The 18,790-nt window shown below is 39.6% G+C and overlaps 1 protein-coding gene across 1 annotated transcript in view; it reads right to left on the bottom strand.

Moving 5' to 3' along the window:
- Positions 1-6: 6 nt before the first annotated feature.
- The window catches only part of LOC133949071 (proton myo-inositol cotransporter-like), a 59,073-nt gene continuing 40,289 nt past the window's right edge, over positions 7-18,790 (bottom strand). Inside the window, exons 5-10 of the mRNA XM_062383221.1 lie at positions 10,865-11,028; positions 10,653-10,773; positions 7,567-7,692; positions 7,308-7,426; positions 5,938-6,090; positions 7-4,575 (exon numbers count right to left, since the gene is read on the bottom strand). Of these exons, the coding sequence (XP_062239205.1) occupies positions 4,349-4,575; positions 5,938-6,090; positions 7,308-7,426; positions 7,567-7,692; positions 10,653-10,773; positions 10,865-11,028 (910 nt within the window). The 3' untranslated portion in view covers positions 7-4,348. The remainder of the gene's footprint in view (positions 4,576-5,937; positions 6,091-7,307; positions 7,427-7,566; positions 7,693-10,652; positions 10,774-10,864; positions 11,029-18,790) is intronic.

The raw sequence follows: 18,790 nt of genomic DNA, 5'->3' as shown, positions 1-18,790 counted from the left end.
CATCACTTTATTTCTTTCCCTGTGTACATATTCAAGTGTTAAGATGTCATTAATATTTTTATTTTATAGAATATAAACTCTAGCAAAACATTTAAAGCTTCAACATTAGTCAAACAAACTATACATCACTTGTTGTATTTTATTTGTATTCTGTAGTTCCTTGTAAACTAGAAACACACCTAGTTGGTTCACATAGAAAAACAAATTACAACCATTTCACCATAAGAACACACGAAAACTTCCCCATTGTGGTGGAGAACGGCGTAGATATTTGGTCAACATTAGCTTTTTGTTACATAATCTGGGTCATCGACGTATGCTATATCTGTAATAATACTCTCGGTATAAAACTAGTTCCTGTTGTTTTGAGTTAAAACAATATCTTCACTTGGGGACTGATTCTTTTCTTTGCTTTTAAACCAGTAAAAACTCCATTTACTTAAAGGGGACATATAATGCCCATTTTACCACAGTTGATATGGTTCCTTGGGGTCTTAATGACCCACGGTGAGCCTGGCAGCGAGAGCCCCAGCTCCCCAACGCAGCCCCGCAGTGGGAGCAGTTGGAGCCTGAGCTGGCGCAGCAGCAGCATCCCTCCACACTGTTGAGTCAACGTTTAGAGGTGATGCGGGGGTCCCTTCTTTATGCAGCCACTTAAATGTCTAACGGGTAGCAGCAGCGAGCTAACGCTAGCCGGGCTCCACTGGCCCGGTCAGCTCGCGAGCTAATGCTAGCCGGGGAGAGCCCCTACATGGACATTTTGTGACTATGACGTTTACTCCGGTCGTAATCCCATTAGACGCACTCTAGCGTATCATTTCTGAAATAGAGAAACCACAACAAATCGCGGGAGTTGTTTTTTTCCAGAGTTTTCGGGATGGTTGACATGCCAGATACCCAAATGAATGTGTAGAAGCACTACAAAAAGGGGAATTTTCATAATATGTCCCCCTTAAAAGGTTTAAACAAGCTGGTTCAAACGACTTAATTAAGTAGATAAAGTGTTCGAAGTTAATTGTCTCTTTCTGAAAACAGAAAAGTTTATCTAGGATGTTTCTCACCAGCACTTGTAACCAATTGTTTGGTTCTGATGCATGGTTGAATGTTTCAGAATCACGCCGGGTTCACATCGGACGCAGAAGCGAAGCCAAAGCGTGGCGTAAAAGCGCAGTGCCAAGCCTTAAAAAACAGCTGGCTCCCATTCACTCCCATGTTAAACCGTTGTGCTGGTCACACCGGACGCTGAATCGCCGCGCTGCGCCAAGGCTGCCTAGCACCTGAAGCGATTGTTTCGGCGTCGAGTCTATTTTATCCGCTTGACACGAGCGTATCGCGACAGGAAACACACTGAAACATTATTTTAAACGATATTGATGAAATATTTTATATGATATAAATGATCAAATATGCATCCCATACTTTGTATTCACCTTCTGTTGTCTTGGAGATTTAATTTTACCACTTTTACCAACCACATTTTTAAATGTCCCCCTCTGCCCATCCACTACAGCCACACAAGCAGTGATAAAGATAAAAAGAGGAGAAGTACAGTGAGTTGTATGATCCTCAGAACATGTTGTATAAAGACAAATCCAAAACAGACACATGTTGGGACGCTGTTGCTTAATGTTGAAGCAACAAGTAAGTATATGCTTTTATACTACTGGATCAACGGGTGATATTATTAGCGCTGCCCGGGCGCTTCAGCGTCGCTTACACGTCCGGTGCCAATCATTTTGAAAAGCATGGATTTGACCTTTTATAGTTTCTGTACTAAAGCTTTATCGTTTTAAATATTCACTGTTAAGCTTTTTGTCCCCTAAGGGTGTTGTCTTTCTGTTTGAGAGCAAAACTTTAGTTTTCATTTGTAAACACTACACCTAGTATTTGTTTGGGAATTCTGACAGACTTGTTGGACACAAAAGGTCGTAGAGCAGATGTGTCACAGAAGCAACATGAGGAGAAGAACTGAGGCTGGAGCACAGGAAATCTGAGCGTAAGCAACTAAACGTCTGAGTGCAAGCGCACAGTTTGGGCATAAGCAGGGGCTATATGACTACAAACTCTGGGACTTCAGAGAAACTATTACAAAATCTGAAAGGGAAATCTTTGAAATCTGAATAAAGACAGGAAAAAAATTAAATTCATTGTAATTTAGTTTTTTCATCGAACACAGAAACAGCGCAACCTGTTGACGCCTCATTAATCACTTTTGTTAAAGTGAATCCCTTGTTAACTTACTGACAGTTTTTGATACACTGAAACTTATGTGTATGTGACTAAGAACCTCACGCACTTTTACTTCTACAAAACAACACTGGCAAATTACACTTAGTCCTACTCCTCGACGTGTTGACACGAGAACCACGTACGGTAACTGGTAAGCTCTGCTATTTTGTACATAAGGCTATGGAGGAAGACGAAAAATAGAAATACATTAAATCATAATAATAATACAAAAATAAAATTCCACCATAGGTGAGAGGCAAATATGTACATGTCACATTAAAAATAGCTATGTAGACTTATAACATGACGAAACACTAACAAGTCCACATTACGAATGTGACTGAAAAATGGCCATTAGGCACCTTCACGATACACAGGCACTAATATTATCATGTTAATATAAAACTAATTGATTTTAATTCAGCACCAAGGATAGAGGACACTGGCTGTCTTTGTGTGAAATATTATTAAACAGAGAATATATCCAGCAGTGGTGAGTTGCTATTGTTTATAGTATCGGGCCATAGTGACAGAATGAATGAGTTTGTAGATTTAACTGTAGTCTCCATTGTAGCCTTTTTTGAGACGCAGATAGGGAACACAACCAACCAGAAAAACAAACTATGCTGAAGAGATATTCATAATTTGTACAAAATTCTAAATAATTCTAAATAAATAAATAAACATAAATAGTTGGTATAAGTTCTATTTCCTCTCAGTGCTACTGCAGTGGTGTCTTTGTTTGTGCACCCACTGACAATAAAGGTTGCTAATTTTACTATGCAGCTCTCGTGTTTGCCTTTCATAACAAATATGAGAGTGAACATAAGCTGAGACTAGTCTAGGAGGAGCTGACGTTAAAGCATCACAACGCAACTTTTTCTAACTTAAACAGCAGCTCAAAAATTTGTTTGATGCTACACTGACTTGTAATAGGGAGAATGGAGCCTATTTCCTTCCCACTCTTTATTCTGAACGTCTGTTCTTACTCCATATAACTTTGGTGAGTTATGTGTTTCTGCGAGAAGTGTGTTACTGACTGAAAGTCGCAGCTTTGATTGCCAGAATCCGGTCCAGCAAGTTCAAGATTAATGTTGAATGACTTAGAAGTCATTTCAAACCAGAGTTTATCTCCATTATTCAGAGGAAACATTTAAAACATTAAGAGTTGTGTGCAGCAGCTCTTGTGGCTCAGGAAGCTGGGGATCATGGGTAATATCCAACGTTCAGTTAATATTCAGTTCAGTGAGAGGGACTACACATTCAGAACTCTGGTGAACACATTGACAGGCTTTGTTTTGTTCTCTACATTAAAAAAACAATTGCTTGTACACTGAGCCCAACATAATGAATCACCATGAGTTGCTGCAGACGGCGCTGTTCATCAGTAAATGTTACATAGTGCTGCTTTAATCCGTGATGCTACAAGCTTAAAACGACATGTAACTGAGACGGGTTTCATATTGAAAGGCAGAATTGTTCTACAGATCGACGATGAGTTACAACGACAGTCACGCCAACGGCAACATTGTGGACCCACACGTCCAGGTTTCCGAGACCACGATCACTAATAATGCCATGGCTATGTCGTGTTATTCTTCTTGTACTGTACTATATGTACAACATTATATAGAAATCTTAACTGATACATACTCAAAGAAAAATTTGTGCCACAGCTCCTTTTGTAAAATACGTCATCATGGCTGGACGTCCCTTTTACATGAATGTATGTCATGTTTCCTGACACTGGATCTCTGTGTATTTATGTAAAATCTCTTTATGTGTGGAAAAGAGAATGTTTTCGTCTTTTCTAAGTGCATGGTTGAGAATTCAGCCGTTTACTAAAGCAGCTTTTTGTCAGCTCAACCTCAGTCAAGAGATTATCTGAAAACAAAATGGTCACACTCAAACTCAAGCTTCATCGTTGATTTTTGGCTTCCTGAATTGACTGATTTGAAAGTGAACTCACATTGCTGATATAAGCAAAAGGACTTTTTAGCTGTTATCAAACAGCAGTGAGGGAAATCAGGTACTCCTTAGCTCAAGTTTAAAAAAATTATAAATATTACACAACCAACATCTCTGCAGAAGGAAAATACAACAGCACCCAAAACTCTCCCTAGTCCACGTCAGATGCGTCGTTGTCTGATAGATGATAGTTTGAGCCTTTGACCCGGATGTACTCGACCTGCCGTCCCTCGTCAGAATCGGTGGCGCCACAGGAGCAGAGCTGGTTCTCGAACAGCGCCTCGATCTCCTCCAGACGCCGGCCTTTGGTCTCTGGCAGGCATCCGTAGATGAAGATGAAACCCAGTAAGGCCATACTGGAGTAGAGGAAGAAAGCTCCTGGGGAGGGGGATGAAAAACACACTGTCACTGCATGGTTCTCTCAGTTGAGAGAGAGAACAGCCTACTATCAGAGACACTGTCTTTTAGGATTGATAGTCAGTTGGATAGACGTAGTTAGAAATTGCCCAAAGAACCCAAATCACATTAAAAGCCCTTGAAATCTCTTCCATAAATCAAATATTCTCCATATTGCTATGGCCCTGAACCCCTTCCCTGTGACATTTTTTTTTTCATTCCTACTGTAATCCTAATTTCAGTAATTTATTTTATTTGTATTTAATTTCTACTATCTATCTATTTATTTATAATTTATGTATTTGTTTATTTCCAGCTATTTATTTATTTTCTCCCTCTTTTATTCTGATGTACTTTTTTATTGGTATATATGCATTTTTCTTTTTTAAGTTCCTCTCTATGTTGAGACAGTTTTTAAATCAAGTGTTAATCATAAGAAACAAAACAATGCTATAAGAGAGAAGGGCGACTAACCCATCGCTATGACTTAGAGAGCTGCCACCTTTTTTTTTCTGAACACGTTGGCTTGCTGTTGTTATCATCCAGGAGAAAGAGCCTGCGATAGTGACAGCAGACCCAGAGGGCAGCTAATATTAGATCTTGACCACCTGTGTATATGCGTGCCAATGTATTATCGCATCGCTTTCAGGCTGCTAGTCACCATACGATAAATGTGAGGTAGAAGTAAAAGGCTCCTGTCAGAGTGACATTACAGCAGGTTAACAGGGGGAGGAAATAACTGCATAGAGACACAAATACACATGGAAAGACAAGCCTTCTTACAGAAACACTGATTGATGAGATTTCTTTCCAACTGCAATCTCTATTTTCCCTCTTCTCAAAGCACATTGACATTTTAAATGAACAGATATGGCATTATAATAAATACCAGTAACATTTGAATGACAACAGCATCCAAGTGTCTTTAGTTTTCGCCAAATCTTTTCATTTGCAGTGAACGATTTTTATAAACCGGATAAATGTATGAACGACTCAGATCGACCGTCCACACGCCGCATTTCAGGATGCCTCCGCGATCGGGCCTGATGGATCAATTCGCCAGCGTAACGAAAGGTCAGTTTCTTCCTGGCTGTGGAGAAACCTGCTGTTGAGCCACATCGACTGAGGAGGTGTAGAAGAGCGTTGGAGGGGGAGGGGGGGATGCCTCAGTGTTTGTTTCATGCTTACGACAAAGAAATTTAACAGACACTTGATAATTTAAAGTTGAACCATAAACATTATTATGAATAAAAAGAAAATAAAAATACAACAAAATATGTAGAGCTTGATCCTTATTTACATAATATATAAAAACATATGCGAACTCGAGTAATTGGTACGGACCATAGTAGGTGATGTACTGAGCCAGGTGGAGGAAGGTGACAGACACCAGAATGTTGAAGGTCCAATTGATTCCGGCGGCGCAGGCGTTCCCTGTGCTCCTCGCCCACAGCGGGTAGATCTCTGAGTTGATGGTCCACGGCATTGGGCCCATCCCTGAGAGGGAGAGATAAGAGGTGAGGCCTGGTGGTGATGACGTTACAACAGAAGAACAGATGGAGTATGACTGTGTATGCTGTGTACACATTGAGATTAAATTCTGGTATGTCCACACTCGCCGATCAAAAACCGGTGTCTAATTGGAATATCTAATCTCCTGGAATTAATTAAAATGATTTTGTTTGTACATGAGGCTTGTACACTACAGGGGCTTTCTGCCGGGGTCACAACAAAGCAGCCATAGTGCAAAGCAGTTACAATCTACAATATAAAAAATGGTTTATCTAGCAAGGCCCAACAGTCCCCTTTAAATTCAATCAAGCAGCACCAAATTCCACAACTTCAAAGACATCAGTCTCCTTCATATGCTGATTTTTTTTATCAAGATTTGCATCAAGATCCATGAATTATTTCCTGTGAAAATGTAAAAAAACAACATCACCTCACACATTAAAGACAGTGATAAAAAATCCTTTATTCCGCCCCTTTGTCCTAATGCAGGCCAACATTTAATGGCTTCTTTCTTGTCCCATGTATCATGCTTACAACAATCCAGTCAGCTGTATTTGTGTAGTCCTGCTTACAAACAACAAACCAAATAAACAAATGGATGAGGGTGAAAACATAACCTCCATGCAGCTTCGGTGGTTTAGTGTTGCCGATGACCTGATCAAGCTGAGTGAAAGGAGCCAGATCCAAATGAGGCCTTAATTTAGAGATAACCAGTAAGAAATGTGTTAATTGTTGCCATGAGTAATGGTCCTGATGGTTTCGGTGCCCCGGTTATCACTGACGCCGGTAGGATTTCTCTCAATACTAACGGTCGGTGTGACTGTAACAGTGAGGGGTCGAGTGAAGCAAAAATCCCTGTCATCTTTTTGATGCTTTCGGTTTCAACTTTAAAAATTAAACTGCGGATCCCGAGATGTCGTTTTCAGCATTAACTATAGGATGCTCATGTGCATACACAACACTCTCGCTAATAGGTGATAGGGGGATGGCTGAGAGGAGATGGCAGAATTGGCAGGCTGTTAAAATGGTATGTTTATTAGGTCTTTTAGGTTTAAGGTGGACTGCATCCTCCCTCATCCCCCTGACACTTGACAACTGGAGAGGACCAAACATGGCTGAAGGGTAAATTCACGCTTATACACCGACTGCATGCAGAGAGGTATAGTTGGAAGAGGTTAGCCGGCGGGACGAAGAAGCATTACCTGGAGCAAAAGCAGCCAGGTAGAGCACCAGACCCAGCAGAACCAGCCAGGAGTAGGAGGTGGGACAGTAGTTGTAGGCCCAGTACGTCTGATCTCTCATCAAGCTGGAGTTGGAGCATCTGGAAGATATGTTTAATATATGTCATTTCACATTCAGTGATTGAATTCATTTTCTAATCCTATGTTATTAACAAGTTTCCTCCCACCACAGCAGAGCTTCCTCTCTGCTGAATCCTAGATTGCGCATCCTGTGACTCACCTGCCCCATGCGGCTCGCTCGGTGGAGGCCTTATTGACTGCAACACAGGAGGAGGCGAGGAGTGCCGAGCCATTCTCACGGTAACAGAAGCCACACCCAGGGTCCAGCATGCACGGCTCACACAGCCTGCAGGCCACACGGCAGACACAGCACAGATTAACTATAATTCCTAATAAGCACAATCATTTACAGTACTCTCCTCAGTTGAATGAATGATATATTTTAAAAAGAAAAGATTCTCAGTCCAGTGAACAGTCACGGAAAATACAATACAAGCATTTCAGTATTAAACTAAATGGGAGGGAGCAGATGACAAGTTTGGGAAAGCACACAGAAAACATCCTAATCCAATGCATTTCTTAGAGTTTTCTCATACACGACATTTATTGTTGTTTTTAAGTGTATTACGTCAGAAATTCCCTTAACTCTGTAAACACACTAGCCTGTGTGCAGTGCAGTAATTCACACGATTATTCAGTATAATGTGAAGACATTTTTTTAATATGATTAAGAGGAATTGGAGTAACCTGAGCTAAATGTCAAATGTCAGAGAAAAAAGGGTTGGAACACGATGGAGGATTGGGCCATATGAAGGAAAAAAAAAGTAACTTCAGGAATAGATTCGTAATCTAACGAGAAAAAGTAATGTGGATGTTTTGCTTTGCGTTGTCTTGTGTGGTGGAGGTGGGTGTAGACTAATTATGGTAAAACATAAACTTTTAAACAATTTAAGCATAAGGCTGCTACATAACTAAAGGTGAAGAAGATGAAGGGGTGTGAATCCTTTGTGAATGCACTGTGTAAGGAGAGCACCATTCCACCCCCTTAATTGCAACTTGCCTCATTACCCGAATTAAATAAATGATTGGACTGTTCCCTAGATACTGGAAGCGTTGAATTAAAATGACGCACCAAAAACAAATGGTGTGTTATTCACCATCATTATCTCTTAATCCTCGCATCTCTGCTAATTAAAAGTGTATCTTGTTAAGTCAGCTATGTAGCTGTCCCCATGTAAGAGGCTTCTACAGTAAATAGTGGCAAACCAAATCTTCATAAGGATACACTATCTTTCCATGGAGCATCATCAGGTTTTTTGTCGTTGTTTTGTTTCCTAAGTCTATTTTTGTAGTTAGCCGACTCCCTGTGTGAGGGGAACAATGCTCAAATTACACACAGAGGTCAGCTACATGAAATTAAAACCATGTCCTCTGAAGTCAAAGTAAACACTGTAGGGAGGTGAGGAAGTGAAAATGTGTATATTAGAAAGATGGAGTTATCGGGCCATGTTGAAAAAAAGATATAATATTGAAATATTACAAGAATAAAGTCGTTATATTTAGAGAAAACGTCATAATTTTAGGTTACATGTCATTTTAGGCGGAGAATATCAGAAGATCAGCCTGAGAAGGAAAAATAAAAATCTTGTTGAATTATACTTAAGTATATGTTTCACAAATATAGCATGATCTTTGGTCATATCAGCACCACATTATCAAAGTATCAGGGCTTTGAAAAGATTGTGTAAAAAACTGTGTTTATTATGAAGAAAAAACCTTGCAGACTTGGAGAAGATGTTTGTTGTATTCATTGGTTCCATCCGTGTGATATTTGAAGGGGTTGCATAGTTTACAAATGAGATTGGATCAAGATTTTAGATCCAGAAGGAGTTGAACTACGGTTCCTGTTGCTGACTGTTTTCCAAGAAACTTCTCTTTCTCATAAAATTACGAGTTTCTGCTCAGTTACGACTATATTCTTGTTATATTATGACTTTATTCTCGACACCTCCTTTGTATATTACTAATATCGTAGTCTAATATAATTGTGCAGGGGCCTCAAGAATGGGCAATGTTTTAATTTAAATTTAACATAGGGTTACGGATTATCTAGCCACTTATATATATCTTAAGAGTATATGCTTTATCGGGACGTCCCATCCTCAATGACTATGGGAGGTTGTGGTGGTAAAGCTAATGCTCTAATGCTCCATGGTCAGTCAAGAGGGTATTTGGGCTCATGTGGAGTAAAGTGAACTCAATGAAGCCACTACAGTGTGGTAAAAGCATTTATCTCTTCAAATTACCTCTGTGATTGTGTGTGTGGCCGCTCGTTACTGTGTGTGGGTGCTGGAGAATGAGTCCATTAGTCCTTGTTTGTTGTTATGATGAAAGACTGCAGCTAAACATGAGATCCAGCTCGTGTCGGTGCAAGTCGAGTGTAAAATGGGACATGGCGGAATCTGATCTCTGACTCGCATGGAGACACACTGTGTTTGTGTCTTTGTGACTGTTTGTGTGTGTGTGTGTGTGTGTGTGTGTGTGTTGTAAGTGTGCATTTGCCCTTTGTTGCTAATGATTAATTCATCATTTGGGCAATGATCAAAGTTGTCAATCAATCAATCAATGCATTATTTGCATAACCCATGTTAACAAATCACAACTTGTCTCATAGGGCTTAGTCATGTTACATGGATAACACTACAGCTCCCCAAATGTGAAGCCAAAGCATCTTGATTCCTTCCTCCTTTCCATGTCAGCATTCTTCATTTGTGTTCTATGGGAGGAAGTGGAGACATCGTCCATTTTTGTATTTAGTCATGGGTCTGCATCATGTTCAGTATGTCAGCACTCCTTTTGAGCTTGAATCCCGAACACAAAAATCCATAACACTGGTTGGCTCTGTAAGTTAAACTTAAAACATGTGGGTTATATTTTAATAGCACCATCATTTTAGGCTTTAAATCTATATATGTGCACCACATGGCAAACAGCATATTTAAAAATATCTAATTATTAAAGTAATATATCACATGTGTTCACCTCAATCCTCAGTTGGCACCTGATTGTTGAGTTATTCCACATAAAAAACTGTAACCACTCATTTTCACATTTAGTCTTTTTAGTCTAGTTTGGATCAAAATATCAGGATATGTGAGATCGTTGCTACAGCTGCTCAGTAATTTTTGCCTTGGTAATAAAGGGAGTTGAGGCAGAACTTCAGGGCCCAATGTGGCTTGTGTTTGTGTGTGGGTCTATGTGTGTGTGTGTGTGTGTGTGTGTGTGTGGTTGTGTGTCTGTACTCACTGGTACTTGGAGCAAGTAGAGTTGGCCATGGCGGGGTCTAATGGATGGAAGGTGACAGGAGGACTGTGCTGGGCAGATATCAGAAAACCAGTGGCCAACAGACTCAAACTCAAACTTGTGCCTGTTGAAAAGTAATGTTTGTGACATTACAAAAAACAATCTTTAAGATTTGAACACTTCACACCCTGATGTGGTCAATTTGAGTGACGTGCCTATGATGCTGCCCAGAGTGAGCTTCCTGCGTCCCACTCTCTCCACCAGCCACACTCCCAGCAGGGTGAACAGGAAGTTGGTGAGGGTGGTGAGCCCGGACAACCAGATTGCCAGCCTGTCATTCCGTACTCCGGACATCTGCAGGATGGTGGCGCTGTAGTACCTGCCAGATGACAACACAAAGGAAAATTACGAAATAATTGTTGCGGAGACAACAAAATTACAATCTGTCCCCTGAAAGTTGTCATTTTTTAATTGCAAATAAAGATTTATTCTGATGTGTAATACCTTGGTTCTTATTTCTGTCAATGTTTCCCAAATCATTCCTCAGATGTGGGAACATGGACAATAAATACACTGAGGCAACAAAAACAATAGAAGTGACTATATGTCTCCTTTAAAGTGTTTTGAAAATGCTTATTTACTTTCTTATTGACTAACCTGTTTACTGTAATAATACACAGGCAACAGAACAATATCCTCATCATCAAATATATATAAAAAAACAATCATAAGTTAAACCAACAAACCAACCACAACCTTTCATCTTGAGAGCCAGCCACTCAGCAACCAATCATGGCCTCTCTACCAGCCACTAATCGGTTAGAATCAGCTAGAAAATAGTTTCTCAGCAGCACCAGCCACTTTCAATCCTCTCTATTTTACCTTCTCTCTCCAACCCCCCTTCCCCCTTCTTCTGTTCTCATACAGTGTAATTATATTCTTATCCTGGCACCATGTTGTTGCACGTAGTCAAATTACCTCCAATCATCATTAACAAGGTTCTAAACTGGCTGTGGTCAACAATGCAGACTCTTGCATGTGGTCCACATCCCCATTTCTATTATGATATCATGCCACTGAGACGAAAGAAACAACAATGAAGGAGTGCTCAGATGATTGCAACTTAAACACATACACCTTCAGTGTAAGAAGAATTCAGTGTCAGGATGGAAACTGTATAGGAATAATAATTTCAGCTATGCACATGAACACAAACTATATAAATACACATACAGCAGATAAGAATTCAAAACCCCTCAGAGAATACGAACACAAAGGTAGTAATACTCGTTAAAAAGAAAAATCCTATCTAATAAAACTCCACAGAGACAGACAAAAAAAAACAACACATTGTTTCCCCTTGTGCGTCTTTACAGGCAACTCAGAATTGGAATTCAGCTTCAAAAGCATTGTTATCGCTCCTGTGCTTGTGCGCTCTCGCTCTTTCCCCAAAACAAAGACGCACAATTGATTTGCATAATAACACATTTACTTTTCTGCCATCATGATTTTCATTCAGACAGAACAAAGGCAGAAAGTTGTGGATTAAAAAACTGACCTGCACTAGGATAATGACTAATTCCACAAATCGCTGTCTGTCTGCAAGTGTGTGGAATGCATATCTACTGTACATCCTCAGACAAACTAAAGCAGTGGTCGTAAAAACATGGGTCAAAATCGCCGCCAGATCATTTGGATAATCTGATTATTTTGTTTCACCATATCGGGATACAGACACAGATGGACTGACCCACTACGGGTGCTGATCTACAGTATGTCATGGTTACTTAACAAATTAAGTAAATCAAGCAAATTTCTATATGAACCACACACAAAAGTTTTCTAAATTCACCCTGCACCATAGACTGTTTATAGAAAGCTCTGCACACAACATCCAGCCCACAAACAATAAAAAGTGACAGTATATTGTACTGTTACTGTAACTGTTTGATGAGGGCTTATTAATGACAAGGAATAATTCTGAAGTACAGAGCATGGTACAAAGTCATAAGTGCACAAGTGTGTTGAATCGAGACACATAGACATAGATATATGCGGCATCAGGAATAAAAGCCCTATTGCTAATGTCAGCCATGCAGAATGCTGTGTTCCATCTCCCTGTATTCCTGTCCCTGCATCTGACTGATTACAGCGCACACACACACAAACACACACACACACACACACACAAACACACACACATACACACACACACACACATACACAGCATGCAGAAACAAAGTGATATTTTTTTCAGAACAACTGGAAGTGTCTTAAATGTTAAAAGCATCTCAGAAGTCCCAGATGTTCCGATTTGTTATTCTCACAGGTGAACTTGTTCCTGTAAAGTCTAAAAACTGTGATATCCATCCTCCTGTGTAAATTGTCAAGTTGTTACTATAGGGAAAAGTGCAGGCAGCAAGGAAGAGCAGGAAAGTTTAGAGTTTAAAGTATATATAATGTATAATATAGTTTCATCTCTGCTTCCTTGTGTGTGCAGCTCAGCCTCATCTCACAGCTCAAGTGGAAACAGAGTTGCGAGACAAAGCAAAACTTTGGTGAAGGAGATCAATACACAGTGAAGCGCCGCTTCCATAAGTGTCATGGAAAATCTTCCCTAGACGAGAGTGAATCATTTTAACACAGAGAACATCGGGGTAGAGAGGCTGTTCAGTGTTTACTTTGGCACGTCATTAAAAATCCTTCAGAGTGGCATTTTGTTCATTTCCAGGAGTCCGTCTTGTTTGTGTTTTCTGCTGGAAGAGATGCATGAACATGATGATGGTTACATTTTAATGAGCCAGTTAATTTACTTGTGAATGGAATCTGGTCTGACTGACAATAACTATTTTATTTTTTATTTTGAGTAATGCTAACAGGAAATAAGTCAAACTTCTTTCACTATAAATTTTTCTTTCATATTTTTGTTGAAGTTGATGATATTAAGTTTAAGCAGTCAACCCTGATAAAGAGTGACACCTCTAAACGCCTATAATTTGTCAACTATTAAAACACATCACAAAATAACAGGACACAGACCTCTAAGGTACTTCATGTTGACTCCAATTAGTAGAAACAATAATAATTAAAAAAGGCGAGTTCTCTCTTTAAACCTTACTATCTGTTCATAATGGACCCTGGTGTTAATATGAGGGAGTTGGAGGGGGTTCAGATGGTGAAATGTTGTTGTCCTGCAGTGAATTCTTAAACCACATTGATGGTGTAGAAATGGAAAAATTCAGCAAATGAAGCAGCCATTCTGTGCCTTTGAACTGTAGGGATAAACTGACAGTGTATTATACCTAATGCATTTTTAGGAAGAGGCTCCATATTATATTCATCAAAATCAAGGTTGTTTTCTTTCACAAGAATAGAACATTTCACAGAATAGTTTCCTATTGCTGTTGCTGCTGGGTGTGGTTGGAAGGAAAATCCATAGTCGAATGTTAAAAAAGGAATCAATCTGTTGACTGCAGGCCTGCTCTCACTAAACTTTGGTGAACTTGCATCTTGCAAACAAGAACTGTGTTCACATCGAATAAGAATGTTTGGTCTTACAGACACCTCTGATGACACCACAGGAGCAAAATGTAGACATATTTATTTTCTGTTGTTTTTTTTACATTGAAGATGTGGTCACCATTTACTTCAATTGTATTGGATTTGGCTGTAACGCTGTATATCCCTGAAACTCTTTAAGTGTTTTGTGGACTCAAACTCTTCACCCACAACTCCATCAACATAGTGGTGAATGAGTGAATTTTCATTATTGCGTAAACTATCCCTTTAACACTTTCACAAGGGTGAGCGAATGGCCCTGAATAAAGAATGTACTGTATCTCTCTAACCAAAGTTACTAAGCACAACATCACACATTTTTCATTTTATATGTAAAACAGGCCTGAATGAGAGCAACTATTATCGACAGCCATTCACTGGTAGAAGAATAAGCCTTCAGCACTGGTTCCCCATTGTTACCCACAGCCAGTAATAACATGTACAAAGGTCAGAACCAAAGAGCACAAGAGAGTAATATTAAAGAATGACCTCATTGTAATGAAATAATTGTAGGGTTATTGTTAAAATCTGCATATTGTGCTTTTCAGAACGTAGGCAAACAAAAGTGTAAGGAAAGCAGTTGTAAGAAGAGTCTCATTCTATTTTAACGCACAAATGATCATGAACTGTCCCGAAGAGAGAAAAGCACACATGGACACACAGACACAGACAAACCCACATCCAACATGAGCTATCAGAGGCCCTGTGGAGCCCCAGTGTCAAGAAAAACCAGACAAGGTGAGATCTGGCCCTGACCGGCAGTCTGAAAATGGAAACATTGATCTACACGTCAGCCACGCTTCAATTCCAAACCCTCTCTCACTCAGCAACATAAAGAGTGAGACATCAGTAAAAGGGGGAGAGAGACAAATGTTGAGAATGGGAAGGGGGAGACACACACAGGAAGGAAGGAGGAGAAAAGAGGGAAGGGCGGTGAATGTTGATAATAGGGGGGAGCATGTATGGGTGAAGAGAGTGACAGAAAAAAGAGAAAAAATACACAAAAGAAGGTATTTTTATTCATCCGTATTAGTTATTGTAACCTTGCACCTTGACAGGTTGTCATTTACAACTATCAACATAAGTGAAATACATAGAGCGGTTTTTAAGGGTGTCGGCCAATTTATTTCCATCAGGAGTAAAACATTGATTCAGGCCGGAAATCTGTTTCCAATGGAGCGGATTTAATTTGATAGATAATATCTCTCGACTCTCGTCTCCCTCTTGCATTCGATCTCTCCCTGCTGTTCTTAGCCCATTTCACATGGCTGGTGGCGCGAGGACGCTACTGACTCATGCTTGACATTTACTGACACGGGATTGCCTCGGAGGCTGCCGACTCCTGGGAGTACACAACATCTGGTCATAAAGGGCCAAACGGAGGCTTGCATTCTTTTACTCATTAGTAAGTGCTACTCACACAGAGATGTGTTCTCAATCCATTTTAGACATACCAGACCTCTTTTATTTTTGTATTTCTTACTGAGTCATAGAAAAAAGTTGCTGAGAAGATTAATTTTCATGGAAACAAAGAGGAAAGCTCAATTGTTTTTGTGTCTGTAGTTGATGCAACACACACATATTTTAATGATTATTCTTCTGATAAATTGCTCCCATGATGCAGATATTTCATGATATACGCATGTGTATTTCTTTCCATCTGTTTGAAGGCAAATGTTGTTTTAAATTTCTAGTCAAAATGAAGCTGGAAGTGCCAGACATAATTGGTTGAAATGAGAATCAGTAAAACTTATAAAGGCAATATTTCCATCAAGTTTTCACTATCAATAAATCTTAACATTACATTCTTGATTAATCAGTTCATCATTTACTTACTAAAATGTTAGAACATAGTGATGAGAAATATGTTGAAATAGCTTGTTCTAGGTGAAACAGTCTTAAATCTGAAGATATACACCTTTCAGTCTTATATAACAAAAGAAAGCTGTTAAGCGGTTAGAGCCAGATGATACTTAACAATTTTGTTTCATGTACATCATGTTTTGTTTGGACATAATTTCCAAAATTATTGAAGATACACACAAACTGTTGAATCCATGGGAAGGTTTGTAGCTGAATTAGTTACTTTACAGATGTTGAAAAAAGTAGACCTCCCTAGAAACCATATGTAAATCAGCTGGTGCTGGATTTTTGTTTGGATCTCCACAAAAATGCTTGCACACTCATAGCAATTACTCCCAAAAGGATGCCTGATTTTTTCATCAAGATCAATCAATTATATCCTGGGAAATCTGTGAAAATCAATTCAGGTCCCTCGACCAATAGTCAAAGTAATTTGTAATCAAGGTAAACCTTTATTTTTGCAAGTTCCATAAAAATGTAAGCACTTTAAACATTGTTCCTAACTTCAACACCGTTTGACAAAGTTTATATTGTGCTTTAAACAGTGCAGGTGGTGACTCACTGAGTCCTGTTTTCCTCTAAGGGTTTACTGGAGCTGCGTGGTCTCACCGCCGAGACAGTTTGGTGATACAAACCTGTAAACTTGACTCGCTCGTACATTACATCCAACAAACTCTCTCCCTTTTCCTCTCAGAGGAGAGAAAGAACGCCGCCTTACTGACAGAAGGTCATGATGCTGCTGGAGCGGTTAATGTTGAGCCATGAAAAAAACCTGTATATGTGCATTAGGGTGTGAAAGACGACTTCAGAGGTTTCCCTTGACTACAAGACAAAACGCTCAGACAGAGTGCTACTTATTGACAAAGCACTGATCTAATTATGTGACCTAATAGTATGGATTTAGAGGGAGGGGATCAAGGGAAGGATTGATTGTACGGCAACAGAGGGAGATGGACAAACAAGTGAATGTGTGTGTGAGCGGGCAGGTAGTGAGTGAGTGGATGCGATTGAACAAGTGACTCGGTGAGTAAGAGAGTAAGTGATGAGGTGTGAGAGCAGAGAAACAGAAGGAGGCATGAAGAGAGAGAGAGAGAGAGAGAGAGAGAGAGAGAGAGAGCAGGAAGAAAGTGAGAAAAGGATTGAAAGGCGAGAAGGAGAATGAATGGTTGTAGAAAACACAGAAGGATGTATGTGGCTGTGAAAAACTAGAACAAATTGGACAGACAGAACGAGAGACGGAGAGTGTCTGTGAGAGGGAGAGAGAGATGGTGGATCTCTTGGGAACTGGCCTATTTTTCAAATGAATGCATATGAACACCAGAGCTGTACCACATTTATGCTGTGGAATAAAAAAAAGGCAAGTGAAACCAAAAAAGATGCGAACATAGATAGGATGTTCTGATTCAGAACCAGACACACACAGACACACACACACACACACACACACACACACACACACAAAAAAAACAAAGCATTAACAAAGCATCGGGTGTGATAAGTTTGGTTGGAATTAGTTACCTGACGCTAAACAAGCTATGAAAAGCAGCACAACTGACAGCTGAGACCGACTAAAGACGGTCGAGCCAATGTATCGGTGAGACCTTGATATTGTATTTGCCACAAAATCGTCATTACTTAAAAACTAAACTCTGTAGTCGACTCTTTCTCCAAATGACGTCACCAGTGCAATCTATTCTTTATATACGGTCATTGGTTCAAAACACATTCCTGACAAAGGCAAAGTAAGAGAGAATACTTAGTAGGTAAATGAGCTGAAGTCTTTTGTGTTATTCAAAACACTATTATACAAGACTGTATTTAATATCTGCTTTTGTTTTGTACACATAGTAAATGCCACTCCGTAAATGGTATCTTGCTGTGAGGATTGCGTAATGTGTCGCTGTGTGTGTTTGATTAGAGGAAGAATTTGAATATTTCCTTTTAAAGAGGTCTGGCTGCGACTCCATTGGAGACATGGAGGAGGTTGTCATGATTGGGATCATTAGAAAACATACTAACACACACATAGAAATAAAAAAACAACTTTCAACAACAACTATTTCTGCTTTGGATTTTGGCATTTCTCTTAACACACGCAAAAAACACACAAACCCACGTAACAGGTAGGACTCTGCCAGCTCCTTGCAGGCCTGCCAGCAGAGTGACCATGTAAAACTGGCATTATGGGACATTTCCAATATGACATTTGACTCAGGGACCATCTGTGAGGGCCAACTGGCCTGTGTCAACAACAAAACCCCCTCTTGCCTACCGACAGCAACACATATCACATCATATCATATCTTTTTGATTTATATAAAATCTGTACTTCTTTATTAGATTCATTTCATTACTCTTATTTTTACTTTAATTGAAATACCACATGTCTCTGCCAGTACTTAGCGATGTGCCTTCCAACACATCCAACTAGCTAAATTACCCATGTGGAAATGATACCCAATGTCTATATTATTGTATATAGTATGATATAGATAATGCATAAAGTAATGAATAAACCTTGAATCACCTTGTTGCTGAGAAAGCGGTACCATGAACAGACAAGAAGTTGACTGGGGATGACGTCCTTGTAGCGCCTGAGAGCAGAAACAACTTGCTACTGAGTTCAGTGAAAACACCTTTCCACATTCCAAATTTCTCCTAATTTGCTGTTTGTGTTCTTGCCATTTTGGCATTTTGAATATGTAAACAATGATTCAGTT

Source organism: Platichthys flesus, chromosome 23 (genome assembly GCF_949316205.1).
Source record: "Platichthys flesus chromosome 23, fPlaFle2.1, whole genome shotgun sequence".
Lineage (NCBI taxonomy): Eukaryota > Metazoa > Chordata > Actinopteri > Pleuronectiformes > Pleuronectidae > Platichthys > Platichthys flesus.
This window is presented reverse-complemented; position numbering and strand designations above follow the sequence as displayed.